This window comes from Pararge aegeria, chromosome 12 (assembly GCF_905163445.1).
Source record: "Pararge aegeria chromosome 12, ilParAegt1.1, whole genome shotgun sequence".
NCBI classification, from domain to species: Eukaryota; Metazoa; Arthropoda; class Insecta; order Lepidoptera; family Nymphalidae; genus Pararge; species Pararge aegeria.
The window spans coordinates 7021326-7042276 of record NC_053191.1 but is presented as its reverse complement, the minus strand read 5'-3'; the positions used below and the strand labels follow the sequence as shown (position 1 = coordinate 7042276).

At 32.2% G+C, this 20951-nt stretch overlaps 3 protein-coding genes across 5 annotated transcripts in view; 1 reads left to right on the top strand and 2 right to left on the bottom strand.

The window, feature by feature from the left end:
• Nucleotides 1-3267, bottom strand: part of LOC120627955 (nardilysin-like) — a 36177-nt gene extending 32910 nt beyond the window's left edge. The window contains exons 1-2 of the mRNA XM_039896086.1: nucleotides 3032-3267; nucleotides 1829-2039 (exon numbers count right to left, since the gene is read on the bottom strand). Coding sequence (XP_039752020.1) covers nucleotides 1829-2039; nucleotides 3032-3267 — 447 coding nt within the window. The remainder of the gene's footprint in view (nucleotides 1-1828; nucleotides 2040-3031) is intronic.
• A 980-nt stretch (nucleotides 3268-4247) lies between these two features.
• LOC120627807 (centromere protein J) lies at nucleotides 4248-9061 on the top strand. The gene is made up of 3 exons (XM_039895856.1): nucleotides 4248-7557; nucleotides 7651-7855; nucleotides 8440-9061. Exons 1-3 carry the CDS (start codon nucleotides 4361-4363, stop codon nucleotides 8569-8571), a joined length of 3534 nt encoding a protein of 1177 aa, XP_039751790.1. The 5' UTR covers nucleotides 4248-4360; the 3' UTR covers nucleotides 8572-9061.
• Nucleotides 9062-9094: 33 nt separating this feature from the next.
• LOC120627806 lies at nucleotides 9095-19511 on the bottom strand. Of its 3 annotated transcripts, XM_039895855.1 has the most exons (18): nucleotides 19409-19511; nucleotides 19124-19341; nucleotides 18334-18943; nucleotides 17714-17786; nucleotides 17435-17515; nucleotides 16423-17353; nucleotides 16269-16345; nucleotides 16034-16125; nucleotides 15828-15961; nucleotides 15408-15481; nucleotides 14459-15318; nucleotides 14122-14382; nucleotides 12339-12353; nucleotides 11408-11686; nucleotides 10733-10893; nucleotides 10455-10581; nucleotides 9946-10119; nucleotides 9095-9328 (listed from the first exon to the last, which is right to left on the bottom strand). In XM_039895855.1, the coding sequence occupies exons 1-18, from the start codon at nucleotides 19440-19442 to the stop codon at nucleotides 9171-9173; spliced, it is 4359 nt and encodes a 1452-aa protein (XP_039751789.1). In that variant the 5' UTR covers nucleotides 19443-19511; the 3' UTR covers nucleotides 9095-9170. The 3 variants fall into 3 exon arrangements, with proteins under 3 accessions (XP_039751789.1, XP_039751787.1, XP_039751788.1); XM_039895853.1 differs by lacking the exons at nucleotides 9095-9328; nucleotides 9946-10119; nucleotides 10455-10581; ... (1 more) ...; nucleotides 11408-11686; nucleotides 12339-12353 and adding an exon at nucleotides 13657-13813 and having other exon boundaries at nucleotides 14126-14382; XM_039895854.1 differs by lacking the exons at nucleotides 9095-9328; nucleotides 9946-10119; nucleotides 10455-10581; ... (1 more) ...; nucleotides 11408-11686; nucleotides 12339-12353 and adding an exon at nucleotides 13657-13813 and having other exon boundaries at nucleotides 14126-14382; nucleotides 19124-19314.
• Between the last annotated feature and the right edge of the window lie 1440 nt (nucleotides 19512-20951).

Here is a 20951-nt window from a genome sequence, read left to right as displayed (position 1 = left end):
GGCATAGGTATAGCACGATTTTGTACATTGATTCATATTAAGTATGAGATGATTAATACTACTTAATAGAAGCAGGTGTTACTTTGCCGAATTCCATGATATATTAAAGCTCCACGAAAAGCGGGAGAATCTGTAATTTATAATTTCTTCCATCTTTTTACTTAACACCAAACATATCTTCGGCAATGTACCCTCTACGCGTTTTGCTCCCCATGCAATGAATAATTGTTAAGCAATTTTTTATTGTAAAATTACACCTAAGTACATATAAATTACTCCGTACAGATTCTCCTGCATCTCACGGAGTTTACCAAATTAAGCTAAATTTTCATAACTAGTTTACTTGAATAATAGGTATATCATCTTGACAGTAATAGTGTATTCGAACAGGTCGGTGGATAGATGGTTCTTGGGGCAATTGTTTTTTATATCTTTTCTCAACCTTCCATCCAGAAGTAGATAACGGTTATTTTGAATTACATACATATTCCTATTTCGCGACCCCGCTCTTCGCGCTTCAGGAGATTTACGTCATTTTCCTGTGGAATGCCTATAAAAATATATCTAGACAACCAACCAATCATGGTTCTGTAAACGTCATTGGCATTATAAATTAAGATTACTACAATTAACTGCATAAAAGCGGAAATAATGTGTCAAAAGTTTAGATTTTTTTAAGAAGCATATTTTCACGATAGGTTCCTTATTTCATTGGAACTGAACAGAAAGCCATAAAGAAAGTCTATTTATTGCATATCAGTAATAATCTACACTAATATTCATAGCATAATGGTAACATGAAGGAGTATCTTTTGGAAAGTCGGATATTTTAGGGTTATTCAATAATAATAAATAATAGTAGACAGAGTTACATAAACGGCCGTCCTGAAAAAACTAATAATGGGTACGTGACGATTACTGCTATTGTCGTAATAACAAAATTTGTCACGATCCAATTCATTTGTAGGGTATGTACATAACTACGTGTAGTTACTTTTAATGTAATCACGTCGATCGAAAGCCGATTATAAACAATCGTGTATCATGTTACAATGTATGGTAGTAGATAATAAGATTATAAATATAGAATTCCTCTTTATTCAAGTCAAGGAATATTTTATTTTTTATGGACCATTTACACTTGCAATCTTAAAGATCACGCACAAGCGATTTTAATTGATTTGGGCTGCAAAAAAATATTTGTTTTGATACAACGCAGTGAGGATTGTTGATTGTCACTTGTTAATGTATAAGAAATCTCTGTGGTCAGGCATAACAAAGATTGACCGTGGACTCAAATGAAGGTCATAATCAAATAGCTTTATATTTCATGGTCATTATTACAACACAATCACAAATAACAATGAATGTAGTAGTCTTTACAGATGAACAGCTTAATAAAGTTAGTGTTGAGTCTTACTGAGCAAACATATCATAATTATAAGGTTTAAAATAATGTGACCTATTTAAAACATTTGATATGAATTTATATTTATATGGGTACACCAATGAAGCAGCACTTATTTTATTTGTTTTGCAAAGCTTTCTTAGTATAATTCACAAAAATCGTCTCTTCCCTGTACCTCACAAAAAAATTTATTAATTTATGTACATATATAAACAACTAAAGTAAGCAACCTAAAAACAATCAATTTTAGTTGTTTATAAGGGTTGTTAAGTTGTAAAATCATAAAAATGATTTTACAACTTAATTTGATTTATTATCATAACATGGGAAGGTAAAGTCCTTATAAATGTTTATGTGTCATGTCTTATGAAATAAATGGGCAAAATATTATTAAATATCAAAAATAAAGAAATTACTGACCAGTTTTTCTTCATCAAACTCGGCACGTCTCTTAATTCCATGTTGGTCACTGGCAGCTGACTGGCCTGACTTGGCCCCATCACTCTCCTGCCCAGAACTCTCATCAGTGCCGCTGCTCTCCTCTTCACTTGAACTGTTTTCATCAGCAATAAATTGTCGACTTGGGTCTGATATGAGAAGTGCTGTCAGTCCATTTTCTAGCCTTATTGTCCTAGTAAAATATTATATTTACAGTAGTACAAGCTAGTTGGCTATTAAGTGTAGGTTATAAGAACAAATGTGTAATATATAAACTACAGAAAAAATTTGAATATAAAGAAATTTTTTAAATTTAAAATAATAAAAGGAATATGGGGAATATAGTTTTTTTGCACTTTATAAATAAGTGACTAAAAACTTGTGAAAACTAAATATAAAATATAATAAAATATATAAATCAAAACTAAAAATAAAACAATACAAAACCTTACCATTATAATTCTAAACTGCAGATTTAAAATCTTTATATTAGTTATTTGATATCTCTGGCTATTAGACAATTCAGTTTTAATTTTTAATTTAACAAGACCTTAAATCATAAAGTGATTACGTTCATCAAATACAAACACTGTTGAATACATAATAAATTTCTTAAATTAAAAAAAAAAAACTTACCTATACTAATCAAAAAACAAATTGAAATAAAATCTTCCTAATTACAATTTTATAAAATGGAGGTTAAGTTACTCTATAGTTGAACCAACTAATATTATAATGCTGAAGAAACAAAAATGCCAAATTGTATGCTGGAACACTAGTCTCAGCTCAGGAACTGCAGTTTAATTTGAGAAAAATATTTTTATTACATAAGATACTGGTACTGTATTAAGACAAGATTCTTAGTACCTTATATAGCAGAAAGATTAAAATAAATTGATGAGGATTATAAAAATTATCAAAATGTACCATTGCTAGCTATACGCCTCTTCTGTCATATAAGAGAAGGGTAAACAAGTTAAATCCAGCGTGCTGCTCTGATTATAAAAACATGGTAAGGGAGCTTCAGTCAATAATATCTTGGAGATTACGACCGGCTTACCGTGCTGTCTAAGGTACGTAGGCGGACGACGCAAGTTATTTAATTTGAGAGATGCTCGAGACACAAGACCGACCCAATTCCGGACAAATTAATTTTTATTAATAACTTGATTATTTTATACATACTTGTAAAGTTTTTTATCCGATACAGATTTTATGGGCTCAGGAAGAACTTCGACTTTCTCCTTTCTACTAGTCATAGCAACGGTCTTGGGAGAATTATTCACCACCTTAATTTCAGGTTTAAATTTTGGAGCCCTGTGAAAGCTATTTCTTTTAGACATTGTGGTTACGGTGTGAATGTGTTTAGCCTGCAGATTTCCAGATGTTATTTGAATGATTTTGGACAAAAATTTAGACATTTATTGACACTTGACACACGATTGACATGTGACATAAACTCGATGCTTGGAACCAAAGAGAATATAAACACGTAGTTTTGGTCGTTCGGCAGAGGCTAAGAAAAAACCTAACTTTATTTATTTTGCATAGTTTATGTCGGTACGTATTTTGACGGTGAGTAAGATGCTTTGTATGATTCCGAATTTCATTATAATCAACCCATGGCAGGTTCACTACAGGCTACGGGTCTCCTACAGAAACGTTAAGGCCGTTATCAATCACGCTTGCCAAGTGCGGATCGGTAAGCTTCACATGACTTTGAGGAAAATGAGAAGGATTCTAAGCCGCGCAGGTTTTCTCGCAATGTTCACAGTTAAAACACTCGTTCCCTCGAATTAAGCATCACTCCTAACTTATCTATAACTTTTTTTTTTCTGTAACGTAGAAAGTATACTAAAAAGTTTTTTTTGTTATAAGTTGAGATTTGATTTGAGATTCTCAACTCATGGTAAGTGATGATGCAGTTTAAGGCGGTAGCAATCTAACCTGTTGGGCGTTCGGCAGTTGTAAGCCATAACCCTATTTCTACGCACAGTATCAAAATGCTAAATCGCTTGACGGCACATATTTCTCGACGCAATAGTCACTAGCCACAGCCTAAGAGCCTCAGACCAGGTCAGAGTAGAGAAAATTCGGTCGCTGGGTCGGTGGGTCGGTGGGTCGCTGGTCACAATTAGGTTAATCAGTACCTGACTTTATCAATAATTCTTAATTTCAGAACACTATAAATAACTTATGAGCGCCGCACCGTCTGGAAAATTATCAGAAAATAAGTATATTTTAGCTAAGCGCTTCAAAATAATGCATTTAATTGCTATTTTAATCCTAAATTCATGTATTTTTCATTCTACCTTTATGCCCATAAATAGTTTTTCTTTATTCTATGGTAGAAATTTTTGCCTAGAACCGAGAGCCGTTCAGTTATTAAAAAAAGCAAACGTCAAAATACTTTTGAAAAAGTTGTTACGAATTACAAACAATCTTGAATATTTTGTATTGATGATAATTATTTGTAAATAAAGCTAAGCCATAATTTAACTGTGAAGTACGACAATGGACCAGTCTTATTCAGATGGCGACGTTTCCTTATCTCCTTCTCAAATTTTGGAACGGTTACAAATGTTGCGACAATGGCAATTATTACAACGCGGGAAACTACAAAAACAACAGTTACAGTATCATGAAACATCTGAAATTACTTCCAGCATTACGGAACTAGTAAGTCACTTTAGTAATAGCACCAGTTATAATACCTTTCGAACTTTGTTACAATCTTCGCAAGATGCTGACGATATGTCTACTCAATTACGAACGAGCAATATATCAAGAAAGATTAACTTGCAAAACGTTATGGATGGTATATCTGTATTAAATTTGTCTGGAGAGTCTGAATGTACAACAAACTCGCCTATTACTTCAAAAGAGAATACAGCATCAGATGCACAAGATGATAGAAAGCAACAATCGGGGCACCTTTCTGAACCTCATTCAATTTCCAAAAAACAAATATCCTTAGATGACATACCTATACTTTCTCCTAAAAAAGACTTTGAGGTTCTAATTTCAGAAAAACTTATGCATGAAATGAGCACAAAGGCTAACCTTAATCCTAAAAAGACACAAAGTAAACCATTTCTTAAAAGGGGGCAGGGAACAGCTAGATTTGGTTTAAAAAAGAATGATTTTAAAATACAAAATACAAGATCTTTACCATGGAGAAAAAAAAATCTGGTTGAAAATCGGAGCGTAAGCAATAAAATTATAGAATCAAAGGATACTACACATAATACTAATGTGCCAATACAAATAGTAGTTGATAAGCCAAAAATAGTTTCTCCTTTGAAGATTAATAGTCTTCCACTTTTAAAAAAACCAGATGTAAGAATAAGCTTTTCAGACACAAATGGCAGTATTAAGCAGAAAGCTACGAACAATAACCAAATTGACAATATTTCTAACAAAACAAGTGCCAACATAGTGCCTGAGAATAATTTAGACCCAATTATTAAGTATCCTAAAGGTAAACATCCATTAACTTCTAATAAAGAAAAAACTTGGGCAGCTATGTTTACCAAAGAACAAGATGATTTCTTAAAGAAGTTAAAGCAAAGTGCTTATTACAAAAATTTTGCATCACCTGCTAAAAGTACAGTTTCTGATATTAGTTGTGATGAGCAACTATCAAGCATGAGTCAAAAGAGAGAAGAGACTGAACAAAATATGTTTGAATTTATTGAAAACAAAGTAGCTCATGAGAGTTTTGCTATAGATAACTCATTCTTTAGTCGTTTTTTAAGAAAAGGTGAATTAGAATGTTCTGGGGAAAGTACACCACTAGTTTTGCAGAAATGCTTAACAAGAAATCCTAATTTAATGCATATCCTACCTGACATAATGCAAGGGAAGCAAAATGATGAAACATGCAGTGATGCAGGAACTTGTGATAGTGATTACACTGAATGCAGTGAAGACTGTTCCACCAGTTGTTGTTCATGCAAAACTGTTACTCAAAGTCAGTTAATTTCACCTTGCAATCAAAAAGATGCAAGTAAAGAAAAAAATTCTAATAAAATAATTCATATGTCCAAAAAGGTTATTGATGATAAAAAAGATATACAATGTCACAATGACAGTGCAGCAGCTGCAAATGAAGCAATGAACTCTAACATAGTAGAAATGAATTCTAAATTAATAGCAACTAGTGAACTACTTAAAGATAGACTTAGAGAATTGGAAGATGAAATAGAAACTTTTAGGAAAGAAAATTCGATTTTGAGCAAAATGCGTGAAGAAATCGACCTTGAGCGTCAAAAGTTTTATGAAGAGAAAACTTCCTTTGAACAAAAGTTTAATGAAGAAAAAATTTTATCTGAATATTACCTAGCAGAAGAAAAGGAAAAACTTGGTAAACAAAAACAGATGTATGAGAGGTATGTTAGGGAAATGAGGGGTCGGCTTAGTAAAAAAGATAAAGATGAAGTAGTTAATTTAAAAAAAGAAATACATGATCTAAAAGAAGAAATCAAGATAAAAGATGCAAAGTCAACATCTACAATTGCGCGTCTTCGTAATCAAATTAAAATAATGGAAAAAGATAAAAAAAAAATTGAAGATGAAGTAGATAAATTGAAAAAAGAAAATAGACGTATTCAGCACAGTAATGAAATGACACGAAGATTAACAAACCTTAAATATCTAGAGCAGATTAACAAAAAGCTTTCTAATATGGCTACAAAAGACACTGAATCAGAAGTCAAATTGGATTCAGATATTAAATATCGCTCCTATGAAATTGAACGACAAAGTAGAGCTAGGAAAATTCAAACTATTTCAAAAGCTGCACCTAAAAAGAGAGCAAAGAGTGTGCCTAATTTAAAAGTTACTTCACGCTATGCCAAATATTTTAGTCAAAAAGATTCATTAAGTGATAAAGACAAAAATAAAACTACAAATGATGAGGGACTTCAAACATTTCCATGCTCCTATGAAGATGACGAAGCAAGTAGCGATCATGATTTAAACTTGGATATGTCCAATATAAATGGAAGTAATTCAGATGGTGAAGAGGAGAACAATTTGGAAAAAATATATAATGAAAGATTTAAATCACCTTCCCCAAACAGTAAAAGGGCTAGCACTTCAAATTCTAATTACAGTCCAGCATTTTCAAATAGTAAGCCTACGGGAAGCTGTGATGATTTTTTTATTACAAAATCTGCAAGAAATCAAAATACTTCACCCTCACATGATCAGACATCTTATTATTTAAGTTCAAGTACATCTAACTCATCAAATTTGTGTAAAAGTTTGTCAAATGATCATCATCATCAAATGCAAAACACTTTGAAACATTGTTCACAATCAGGCTCAAATCAAAGAACTAAATCACCTGTTACAATTCTTAGCAATTATTCATCTTCTAGTCAGAAATTTGGAACAGTTATAAATAAAGAAATATTGTCTGATGCCAGAATGATTCCAAGTCCTGAACCAACAAGTAAGGCTAGCTCAACAAGGACAAATTTAAATCCCATAGAAATAAGGAAGCCAGATGGTACAAAAGAATTAAAATTTCCAAATGGTAATATAAAGTCAATTTCAGCAGATGGCAAGTACAGTAAGTTTATATATTATAATGGTGACATAAAAGAGAACTTTTACAATGAAGGCAGGATTAAGTATTATTATGCTGAAACAAAAACATTCCATACAACACATCCTGATGGATTAGAAGTTTTAGAGTTTCCAGAGTAAGTTAACTACCCTTTTTTGTAATTTTAAATTGAAAAATCATATTTTATAATATAATGACTTCAGTATATTCACTTATCATTTATTTACAGTGGCCAAGTAGAAAAACGTTACAAAGATGGTTCATCAGAAATAAGATTGCCCAATGGCAGCATGCGGTACTTTGATCCAAAGAATGACCATATACGTGAAGAATGGAGATTTCCTGATGGTGCAGCGTTAACTGTCTCAGCAAGTGGAGAGCAAAGAATAGTTTTTCCAAATGGGCAAATTGAAGTTCATGCAAAAGACCATAAGGTAAGCTTGTTAAATAGTAGTTATTAATCAACTTACAAAAACATAATTCATCATTTGACATTTGACATCATTTGAAAAAAAAAAAAAAAAAAAAAAAAAAAAAAAGGATTTGGGGAAAATAAATTTGTAAAAGGTTATGAGCAGTGGACATTTGGCTATTTAAACTTAGATAACTTTTTGACCAAATTAACTCATTCCTGTCTTTGTTATGTAACAAAACAGTTAAGAAATAAATATTTTCTAAATGATTAAGAAAGTGCCAAGTGTAGGAAATTGATTTATGAAAGGCTAAATTAAGACCACCAATTGAACAACTTAAGTTTTAATGTGTCGTTTTATGTTTTTGTTTTGGTTTTAGTGTGCAGTATAGTAAATTTTGTTTCCTCTTAAAAGGCAATTCGAGAATTCGAAGTATATGATCATACCCAGTAATTTTTTTCATTTAACTTGGCAAAAAATTTTTTTTTTGCATTTCAGTTTTTTTATAACAATGAGGTCAATTAAATTTTTTGTTAAGAAATAAAAGTGAAAGCATTGTCTTATAAAAAGAAATGCAGCTTAATTCCATCCAACTTTTGTTGTAGCGACGTGAATTCCCTGACGGTACAATCAAACTGGTCTACAATGATGGAACATCAGAAACGCGATATGCATCTGGCCGTGTTAGGATTAAAGATAAACATGGAAATCTTATTTTGGATTCTTCTGCTTCTTGATGACCAATTTGTATGATAGACTAAGACTGCAACGACGATAAAATTTTCGCGCGGCCGCTTGACTGCCGCTTTCACGCATTTGTGTGATATGAATATTGTTTTCTACGCTACATTCAAATTTCTCGTACCGTTTAAGCCATGCAGCGACAATGCGGACAATGAGCGTACGCCGTGCGACTTTCGCGCGTTTGTATGATTCCAAGAAATGTTTTTTGGACAATAGAATTCATATTAATTGTCATCATCGTATTCTAAGAGTCATATGGCAGTCAAACGATGTTCTGTGCATTATAAATCATTATTACTGTTTAGAGTGCATTTATTCAAATTTGCACTTTTTCCAATCACGTTTGCAATTGGACTGTGATTAACTTGTAAATAATATAAAAACTGTGATTTATGTGCCTTAAAAGATGAATTGTTATAATACTTTAGATGTATATTTTGTGTAAGATATTGTAGGAATTAAATTTAAACTGTTGTGTATTGAATATTTAAAAGGTAAGAATAAAATTAAACTTCATTTACTTAAAAGATATTCATTATCATGAGAACCTTAATCTACACTAATACTATTTTAATCTACATCAAGAAAACTTTCAACTGGCAGACACTTGATATCTTGAGTTACAGCTTGATTTTGGTATGCCATTAAGCTTGAAATTAATGGGGTACATGTTATCTTCAGTGCCAAATATCTTCTTTAAAGCTTCTCTAGCAGCCATTTCTTTAGCTGTCGCAACTGTCTCACCAAATCCTAAAATAAAAAAATAATTTTGTCAATTACATTAAAATAAAGTTGAACTTCATTTGCATTAACAATAAATTTTTAATACAAAATTGTTACCATTTTAACTAATGACAATTATTAAGGTAAGACTTAATAAACAGTTCAAACATAGTATTTGATTACAGAAAAAGTAATTTAAAGAATATTAATTCCAAGCAGGCCTTTATAAGCACTTTTCTAATGCAGAACCTGACTGTTAGTACTTTGTAGTGGCTCTAAAACTGTCTTCTCACAGCAGATTCTACAGAGAAGCAGCCAGCAACAAACTCACCAGTTCGAAATACACAAAAATATAAACATTGTACAGCCTTTACTTAACAATTATTCATTGTAAATTCAACATCCCCTGAGGATGCTCCGGTTTCGGCGCGAAACGAGAGGGTACATTCCCGAGGATCTGTTTGGTGTGCCGTGTGCAATATAAGGATTGAAGAAATTATAAATTACACCATGCAGATTCTCCTGCTTTTCGCAGAGTATAGCAAATTAAGCTTAATTTTCGGAATTTCGCAAATTCATAACTTGCTTTAAGAAAGTAAGGCTAGGTAGGTTAAATAACTTAGATATAAAAATAAATAACATACCTGAAGACAACATTTTCTTGTCTAAGTATAGACCAACTCGATAGCAGGCTAGTAGTGTATTCTTGCCTACTTCCCCAATCAACCTTGGTTCTAGTTTGCTGCCAGTTTTAGCAATCAGATCAGTCAACATTGTCCAGGGGTCTTCTATATGCCAGAATTCATTTACATCTTGCCCTTTAAATTAATAAAATTGAATTTAGGATTATAAAAAACCAGCCATTAAGGGTTTATTTGGAAATAACCATAGAAGGTGCTTTGGGGTAATTCCAAAAATTTTTTGCATTAATTTTTACTAGATCAGTATTACAAACTTTTTATCTGTTCTTATTTACCACCTTGTCTCTCAAATTATTATGATTTATTAAAATGCTTTTACTAGATAGAGAATAATTTCCTGAAATAATGTGATATAATTGTTATAAAACTACTTCTCTCTGAAACCATATTTAACCACTTTAATGTTCTTACTTAACACATGTGACAAAAAATGTAAAATATAGTGTATTTACCTTGTAAATTTGTAATAACAAAATCCCTCACAAAATGTGCTGCTTGCTCCTCACCCGAAGAACGCAATAAAGCTCCAACAATAGCTTTAAAGGCATTTGCTAATGTGTAATTATCTACTGGATATTCCTGGAATTTGAAATCACTTATTAAATAAGTTAAAAGTTAAAAATAATAATATTTATGTGTCAAGTTAAATAAAACATGAAAAATATTAAAATAATTGTAGTTTTTGGACTCCCTGCAATAAGCCAACCTGTTCTGAATTTAAATTACTTACATCAGCTAAAATTATATCCTTTGTTCCAAGATGCAAAGACACATTTGCTAGAACCTTTTCACTTGTAAGGTGATTATGAATACTAGCTATGCCTTCCATGGGAAACTTTGGCAAGACTGTCTCTAAATAAAGTTGAATATACTGCTCCATGAATTTTCTTCCTGCAACAATATAAAACTTCAAATGGACGAAATTTCAACAAGTTAAGATATCTGTTCATTAACATCTCGGATCCCCTTAAATAAGGTACATGAAAATGCACTGAAGGAGTAATAGCATAATTTAAGCATAATATTCAACAGAATGTATTATATTGAAGAAATATTTTTTGAGCAAAAATGTGGCATTGTAAAGATAAAATAATTGTTGTGGTTAAAAACAATCCATACTTACATTATAAATGCAAAAGTGTGTTTACTTATTTGTCCTTACTCTACACCCTAACCAAACAACCAATTTAGTTGAAAAGATGGAGAGTAACAGGTTTTTTTTTATCCTATAAAAAGTAATGGTTACCACAGAATTTGTAAAAAACTGTAATAAATGCAGAAAAAGAACACGTGCAACACCATTGTGTATACCTAAGCTTTCTCATTAATAGTATAACATCATCCAATCTTATATGTACAACCTCTAGTCGGTGGGGGTTGTGAATATTTTAAAATTCATGTTTACCTTCTTCAGCTAATTCTCTGTTATCCTTCATTTTAATATCAAATTCCATTTCTTTTTGTTTCATCTCCTCCTTGATCACATATGACCGGTCGGTAAAAGCTTGGAGTAGAAGATCTGAGTCAAAATTTTCACTCAGACGTTTCCCAAAAGCATACAACTCTGCTTCTAAATTCCACTCTAAGAATGTGTTTCTGGGATTTATTACTTTACCACCCTGTTTGTTTTCGCGACTCTTCAAAGCCATTAAAGTGGGAGCCACCCACCGATGGATTTTGCGCCCTACAAGAATATTTTTAATAATTATTTATTCATGTCAATGCATAACTCTTGACAGGTTAGAAAATTATAACACTTACTTTGTTCACCAATGTATACATTTTTTAAACTTTGCGTTACCAATGGAATATAACGTCTAATGAAAGCCATTACAGTTTTTTAAATTATTGAAATCAATTTACAACATTTCCTACCGCTACCTCACAATCAAAAATAACACCACACTCACACAGCAACAGTCCACAGACTATATCATTTATTTGAGCCACAGAGCATAGCCAAGAGGCCCACAGAATATTGAGAAGAGTACAAAATCGGACGAATCTTTTAATTTATAATTTGTTACACGTTCAATAAATCGAAATGTACTGTACTATTAACTACATACATGTAGTATAAAATTACAGAAAATGTGAATACAGTGTAAGTGAAAAGTTAATTAAAATCAAGCAAAAACCAAACCAAAGTATGTCCAAATGAAGGGTAAAATACGATTACAACGCTGCGTGATCATTGTTACTGATCGTACCTAAATATATTTATCTACAAAACCCGTTTTATATGTCGTCTAAAGTACCAAATAGATTCAGGTTCAGATGTTCAGTGCTTGCACCTCGTATACTTATGCTCGTAGGTGCCTCCACCTATATGTTGCCGAGGAATAGCAGTGCTTTTAGTTATAGAGCGGGGAAGTTCTATCACCATGCTCATTTCTACCGCTAAGCAGTATTGCTGCAATGCTGTAACACCGGTCTGAAGGGCGTGGGTGCTGGTGTAATTACAGGTGTCGCCAACAGCTCACTAAAATTGACTTCACATTCCCTAACCTGAGGAACTACGATGTACAACAGAGTAATAGGTATTTAACATGTATTTCACTGGTTTACTGTTAATAACTTAGTTTTAAACGCAAAGTAAACAAAGTGTGTGGAATTTATGTTACCAAATGTAAAGAAAGTTAATGATAACTGGAGAATTCCACAGTTTTTCCGGGTTACCTTGGATTGTAAACTACAGTGGGGTGCCCATGTCGAAACACTAGCGGGTGAGCCCAGCTCAGCTCTGCTGCTTATGCTATCAGAAAAATAACACAGCTAACGGATGTTGAAACTCCTAGGCTTGTTCATTGTGCATACTTCCATAGTGTAATGTCGTATGGGATCTTGTTATGGGGCAGAGCTGCTAATAAAGAAACTATATTTTTACTACAGAAAAGAGTTGAAACTAATAAAATTTGAATTTGAATTTTTGACAGACCTAATTCCCTTAGCCTATAACCTAAGTATCTGGGAAATACCACAGATTACTTGGCGCATGGATATACCTTTTTACCATGCCATACAGAAAAATCAATCTACTTCGCTTGGCGAATATGTTACCATATCTTAGAATATTGCGCTGGGCTTTTAACTTAACCGTCACGTCAACTGGCATACCTCTATACCTTAGAATACCACACCACACACTTACTGTCTACCTTACCACATTATTACCAATTACTCTATAATCTGTCTCTTTCTCCTCTATTTATTAAATAAGTGTCTTAAATAATCTAAAGTCCAGATAAGTAGGCCTTTTTAGCTGCCATTATTCCTTTATCTAAAATATAATATTTTGTTTGCACTTCTTAGACTTCTGCGGATATTTTCATCGGTGCATCCGGGTGGTTAAACTGAGTAACAGGAATAATCGAATGCTTTCTTGACAGAACTGAACGCAAAAATAAGTTTCGCATGCTCGCAATCGTGGAGCCGATTATGAATACTGAAACGCTGCACCGCCTCAGCAAAATGATATTAGTTTTGGAGTCGTAAATTCTGTGATCCTATCTTTTACTGCCAAGAGCACTTACTTTTCAAAAATGATTAGAACACAAATCGCTGAACCGATTCTAAGGCGACGTCACAGATGCTTTGGAAAAAGTTATCCAATAAAACAATTTTATTTTAAATATGTGATTTATCAAAACAAGAAAATATAATATAACAAGCACTTTTAACTACGTCGATTTGATAAAAATTCCCGTACCGAGCTAAGAAAACTTCTTTTCAATTTATTCGTTGGCTTTATGACGTGATTACTGTAGAAAGATGCCGATGTGTCATAAAGTGAGGACGTCATTTCTAATGCCTATGACAATAAAGTTACATTTTATAAATAGCGATTCCCCTGCTCATTTCGCCTACAGGTTCTGGTAAGTAAATGATATATACAGAGTGATAGCTATAAGTTACAAAAATTATGTGAAGAATTTAAGCTTAATTCCTTCAGAAAAATCGCAAATACTTACTAGGCAGTACTCTCGCGAGTACCGAGTACCTAACTTGGTTCCTAGACTATAATCACGCGGCCCGGGTGATACCAGGGCGAACGGCTAGCATGGAAATATTAAAAAAAGCCAAAGAACAAGTCTTAGATACGTTAGCAAGGAAAAAAACTTACACCAAGAGAAGAGCTTATATGGTAAGAATCAACTGAGCTATTCACACTGGACAGTTTTCGCGTCGGAACTTCTTTCAGAATCGTGGTTTCCGTTGATTGCATCACCAAACATGATAAGAGCTTCTGAAGGAATAGCTTTTTAGGCTTACAATCACCAGCGTAAGGAGGAGCTGTGATAGATTTTGTCGAATGGTTTGCATCAGAACATAAAGAGTAAGCTGATGTTCCTAAGTTTGGCGTAGCAGTCTTTCTATGACCTTAAAAATTTTTTAAACTTTACTTCTCGTACTTACACACACCTTAATTAAATTTATGGTTAACAGTATAAACTACCTTTAAATATAGTATGAAGTGAAGTACTAGGTTTTGGAATATCACGAGTAATTTTATTGTGCAATCCATCCCCAAAATGCGTGGCGGAAATTGGGAAATGCTTTACGTAAGCATGTGCGTAGCATATTTCCATAGAGTCAGCTTGCCGAGGAGTAACTTTATTTAAATTTACGTATTCATTCATATCTCTTTTTATATTTTTATCGTTCTTTGTATCGGCGGGAAAAATAATTTTATCTATAATTCTTTGTCCAGATATTTTTACCTTGCTGCTCGTATCGTGTGCGTCTCTTCTTTTTGTTTTATAATTGTGCTGTGTTTGAATGTTTTTACATCTATCAGTTGTTAAAACTTCACACCATTCTGTTTGTACTTCGCGATTGCAACGAATCTTTTGCAGAGTGCGCTTTATCTTAACTTCACCGATTGACACTTTATTAAAAGTAATTAAATTATAACATTTATGTTGCTTCATTATACATCGTATTGTTCTTTTTACTTTATCGTATTGTTTACGGGTTAGAATAATAGGTTTTCGCTGATTTAACTGTTCTATTCGTAAATTGTGATTCATAATTAGAACACCAGATTCAAGAGGCACTTGTCTAAATACGTTTTCATTGGTAAATTTTTTATTTACTTGTTTATCGCTAGTCAATAATTGATTAAATTGTGGATCAGAAGAAAATTCCGTTACGTTTGTCCTTTGTTTGTCTGTCGACGTTTGAGGTCGCCTTTTCTCTATGTGCTCATATGCACATTTGGTTGTTATTACTATTTTTCTATTCGTGTTTTTTTTTCTTTTTGAATAGTTTTGGGATCTAGATATGCTTATTCCCGTCACTAAGCTTTTTGAACCTCTAAAACATAAAATAAAAAACCAAATAAACCAGTGATAAACTAATTTTAAATTAGATCTTGATTGAAAATAAAGAAACAAAAAATAAACCGTTTTATACAACAGGAACAAGTTTTTTCTTTTCTATCTTGACTCTCGGAATGACTATAGGAGACGTTAAGATCCTATAGAAAATAAAATAAAAAACTTTAGTTGTAAATCTGTAAATTTCTTGGATTATAAAATTATAAAATTTGTCATTAAAAAAATAGTATATAAAAATAGTATTATATTCAAGTAAAACGTTATGCTATAACTGTTTCAAATCGTCGAACAGATAGGGATACAAAGTCTAAGGAAAGAGGCATTTAGATAATCTGTCGTAGGAACATTCTTGTTAAATGCAATACAAAACAACCCATGTTAAATTGCAATATTTTGTTTTAGTGTGGCAGTTATATTAACAATGTGGCTATTTAATAATGGAATTGTCATAGGTACTAAGAGTTAGACATGTTCTTTTATCTTTACCTTATTAGCTACGGATTCCTCTTTTTCGATGCTGCGAGTATTTCTAACAATACCTAAAAGCACTCTAATTTCTTTATCTCGCTCATTCGGATCAGGTATTAAACAACCGTCGCCTCGATAGTGCTTTACAGGAGCTGTATACGTTAAATATAGCTGTTATCAAGATAACTTATTTCAATTAATTATTTCAACTACTTAATTCTTACCAATGAGAGCCACATTGAAAAAGGAATCTGTTAAATCATTTTGACCTCTGTTTTCATTAGTATTTAACCGTGAACCAGTTCGACCATCGCGACTAAAAAATAAGACTTTATCGCATTGCAATTGATGTTTGTTTACAATTCGCAGATCACTTATTTTATTGGTTAAAATTCATTTATTCCAGAATTAGGGTTAGAAATGTTTTAAAAAATAAACATAAAAATTAAAATAAACTACCTGTGGCAAATTTCTAAACTATCTCTGACTTTGAGTCTTGTCAGCATTGGTTCAATCTTGGGTTTAACATTTTTTTCCTGAAAATAAAAATAATTAAATTCCAATACTAATTGTAGCGTCATAAATATACGTTTATAAAACACATTAGACATACATGTGAATACATGTATGTGCCATTTTTCTTTTCGTCAGATAACATCAAAAGGTTTTCCTTAGAATTTTTATAAACATCATTCCGAGAAGTCCCATTGATAGGTGGCTTTTTCTTGGATTTTCTGACTGATAAACCCGTATCAAAATCATTCTGCTCAAAAAAAAGGTCATAGTGCTCCTTTTCACCGTCAATATTTATTGTTACCCTTGAAGTATCATTCTGTGGGGTGACGAGTTTCATTTTCGTGTCACTGGGATCTATTCTGTCGACACTCTTTAAAAAATGGTTTACCAATGCTCTTTTTACTTTTGTCGTATCAGTTTCTTTAATATCATATGCTTTGGGAGTTCGTTTAAGTTCCACTAAATCTTTGTTTTCTAAACCCATAGAATAAGTACAATAACAGCTTGTGTCTTTTTTAGGTTTAATTAATTTGTGGCCAGATTTGTTTACATTTCTTTGAGGAGGACTAATGTTATGCATATTGTTGTTTTTATTTCCTAAAACTCGACCCACTGTTTTATCTGCTATAGTTTTATTTTGTATATGTGTAGAGCCTGGGGAAGGTGATTTACTCCGCGGTGACCGTTGTCGAGTCTTATTTACAGATATAACGGAATCCTTGTTTTGTTGTTTCTCCTTCCTTTTAAATGTATTAATGTCTATATTATTAACTTTCTTTTGTGATAAAGTTGGATGTTGAATAATATTAACAGGACTTATATTGTTGTCTTCACTGTCGTGTCTTGGGTAAACAGATATTACAACTAGTGGTTTTTCTCCGTTTGATAGAGCAATATCTTGCGTCCCGCTATTGAAGACAATATTTTCAGCAGTTGAAAAACTGCATTGAGCTATTTTATTTTGAAAAGCTTTGAATGGTTTGTGATTTGATTGCAAAAAGTTTACTTGTGTAGCTTGTGATATCATTCTAGAAAATTGCGTAAAATGAGGATTGAAAATAATCATATCGTTACAAAAACTGATCTGTAAAAGAAATTAAAGAACTTGCCTCTTCTTCATATTAGTTGAGTCAAGGTTGATGCAGTTGTTTGAATAACAAATATCAGTTTGAACATTTGAATCTTGGTTACTGGTAAATAAACAAACCATTTTAGAAATACATTAAAGTATGTCATGGCATCTCAACATGTAAGTAGAGCAAAAGGATATCGTATCTTAAATTGTCTGTAATCATAACCATCATCAAATGACAAATCAATTATTTTGTATTTTTAAGTGATTCTATTAATCAGCAAATAAAAAACAGAACGTTTGGATAAATACTCACGCGTTCCTGGTCCTATTTATATTCAAACTAGTTTTATAATTTGTATTGTCCAGTTCCACATAATTAGCTTGGACTGAAATTAGTTATATATAAATAAATATTAAATAAATAAATATCCTACGACAATACACACATCGTCATCTAGCCCCAAAGTAAGCGTAGCTTGTGTTATGAGTACTAAGATGACTGATAAATATTTTTTTTATGAATAACATACATAAATACTTAGAATATACATATAAACACCCAGATACTGAAAAACATTCATGCTCATCACACAGACATTTTCCAGTAGTGGGAATCGAACCCACGGCCTTGGACTCAAAAAGCAGGGTCGCTACAAACTGCGCCAATCGGCCGTCAAATATGATTTTTACATAATTATAATATTGTAATAATTACTCCTCGCTATAGACACTTTATGAGTAATTTTACAGTGGGTTTATGTAAATATGTACTGTAAACCGAAAATTAAAATCATTTTCGAAAAATTTACTTCCATGCCACTGCAATGTGAAAAAAAACGTACGTACGTTTGCAGTTGAGCCCACTAATTCTCAAAATCGGTACCCACGTGTACAAACGAAGTCAACTTCATAATACTATGCAGGTTAACTTACTCGGTTTATCATTGACTGTCGCAGCGCATTTTAAAATATACTGATCATCTTGAGTTAATCCTAACTGACCAACTATTGTAACTTTACTTTTCCGAGTATTCTTGACTTTAGATTCTTCATAATTTTGTATGATTTGGCTAGTACCGTCAAAGGTATAATTATTTTGACTGTTTTGTTCAATTTTCTTATTTTTACGTTTCTTTTTTTCCATATTTAAGGAGCTTAATAACTGCTTTGAATTAGTAATCTGCTCTAAAGATATATCTTCATATCTCGCATTTAAAAAATTGTTAGAAAAATTTGTACTTTCGGACGATTTTATTTCATACACCTTTTCCCGTCTTTTCCCTTTTACCATGAAATAAATATTTTGACTTTTTATAGAACTCTCTTGATTTGATATTGTGCTTTGAAGTACTTTCGTCTTTCGGCGATGCTTATTGAAAACTTTAGTTAACGTCTCAGCTTCTCTTGGTACAACTGTTACTTCAATCGTAGGTTTATCTTCAAGTCCAATTTTTTTTTCTTTTTTTTCATTAAGTGGCAAATATGTAGTGTTATTACAATTCCAATTTTTTGAATTTTCAGAAGAGTTCTGTTTTTTAATCAACTGTGAGGTAAAATAGGTACTTATTAAATATCTATTTGTACCAACTGCAAACTCAGTTGTAATTAAACAACGAATAATAATCGAACAAAAATATTAAATAATAATGCAGTAATCTTTAACCTCAAATCAAGTTTGATAATATTATGGCCACCGGGCCCTAAGGTTTTTTATGTGACTTACCCTCTTTGTTGTTTTGTTTACAATAACAGAAGAAGAACTTTGCACATCCGGCAAGTGTAATATGGATGGTGATATAATTATTCCTCTTGTTATTTTTTTTCGAAAATCTTCAATCAATCTAATATCAGTTTGCTTTTGAAAATCTCGTTTAAAAAGTGAATCCTCTCCAAGAGTCCTGTTGGACTTCCTCACTGGTGGGATGAGATAATTCAATGAATCTGCAGATAAATAAAAAAAGGCTAAATAAAAAAAAAGCAAAATAATATTAAATAAAACAATTCTGACCAAATATATCAAAATGTGAGCTGTAATCGTCCATGTCGTGAATTTTGAGGGTAAAATATTTTAAAATAATAGTCAAACAAAATTGCCTTTTGGAAAATATTTCGCCATTACCAGGGATCACGGGCAATGACAGAATTTGACATTACTGGCGTAACGCTGACAGTCACATATTTTTTTACGTAATATAGGTATAAGATATACCTACCATATCTGTTGTTACCAACCCTCAATTAAACATCTATCGGCTACATTTTCCTTTAGATTCCATACATAATTCCTTCTATTATTAACTATTAAATAAATACTGTCCTTCTAAATTACTAACGAAAATCAAGTAAACATTACTATTTACATGCATGTTAAATGTAATTAAAAATAATAAAAATAAGACATTTGATTGTATCATGCACAGAATATGAATATAATTTTGTGTAAATTTTATTAGCACTAATATATTTAAATGATAAACAATAATAATAAGAAAAAAACGTGTGTGTACTCTTGTACACGCGTTAGAAGTTTTTATCTTTCGCCTTATTCTATGTTTGCAGTAAAAAATACACTAACAATATAAAAAAGGTATTGTTTGAATTATTGAAAGTCAACTGTCAAACCTCTTTTAGAAAAATTGTTGACTATGGCCAACTTCATGGTGTCGGTTTCTTGGGACGGTGTGCGCGCGCATCGTAAAAATTTACGCTCACCATATTTCCCTAATGCGCCAAAAGAAGTATAACTACAATAGTTATAAAATTATAAACTTAATTTAATAGCTATTTAATTATTCTAGAAGTTATTATTGACATTGGTTTGATAACTCCCGGTCTTACGAGAATATAAAAGGGTGATCTGTTCTCCTTGGAGTAATATTGTTCCGTAGGTGTGTTCGAGTGTCGGGTGGTTGTAAAACAAAGTAAAATCGCGAGGAAAACTGCTGCGTCTTATTCGGTTGCCCTTCTAATGTAATCGTAATACTATCGCAGAGAGTACAAATAGGTACTACTGCTTTACGAAATACCTACTGTCACTGAGCTTACTATAATAAGTAACTTGTCATAGCGAAGGACGTTCATTAAGCCATTGCTTTAATACGTTACTATATGCTCACTGCTTAACACATTAAGCACAGGCAAATATAGGCACAGGCACTAAAACCAAAAAGCCAAAGAAGGAAAATAATACTAGAGGTCAGCTATGCTATCCGTGACGTATTATTGGACCATTATGACCAATGACCTCTTAAAACTATTTATTTTTTTAGTAATACAATTTGACGCTTCAAGAAATGGCCCCCTGCTATAAGTGGCCACCGCTCATAAACAGAAGCTCATAGAGAACACACACCCACTGCGGTGCAATCTCCATGCCAGTCTTGTATTAACTCTTAAATAACTACTCTGATAATAGAGTTTTATGTACGACATTTTGTTTTATTATTTTCGTACTCGTATCTAGAATTATAAACCGCTCTCTATAACAATAGTTTTTATATTGAGGCGATAAAAATCTATATTTATAATAAAACTGTAACTGAAAGATTTCT

Bases quoted from the DNA above. Each gene is read 5' to 3' on its own strand.
- LOC120627807 (XM_039895856.1), top strand. From the start codon at position 4,361: ATGGACCAGTCTTATTCAGATGGCGACGTTTCCTTATCTCCTTCTCAA. The intron at 7,558-7,650 runs GTAAGTTAACTA...ATTTATTTACAG, and splicing joins GAAGTTTTAGAGTTTCCAGA to TGGCCAAGTAGAAAAACGTT. The intron at 7,856-8,439 runs GTAAGCTTGTTA...CTTTTGTTGTAG, and splicing joins TTCATGCAAAAGACCATAAG to CGACGTGAATTCCCTGACGG.
- LOC120627806 (XM_039895855.1), bottom strand. From the start codon at position 19,442: ATGGACGATTACAGCTCACATTTTGATATATTTG. The intron at 19,342-19,408 runs GTCAGAATTGTT...ATTTATCTGCAG, and splicing joins CTCACATTTTGATATATTTG to ATTCATTGAATTATCTCATC. The intron at 15,482-15,827 runs GTAAAGATAAAA...TATTTTCTATAG, and splicing joins AGGAATCCGTAGCTAATAAG to GATCTTAACGTCTCCTATAG.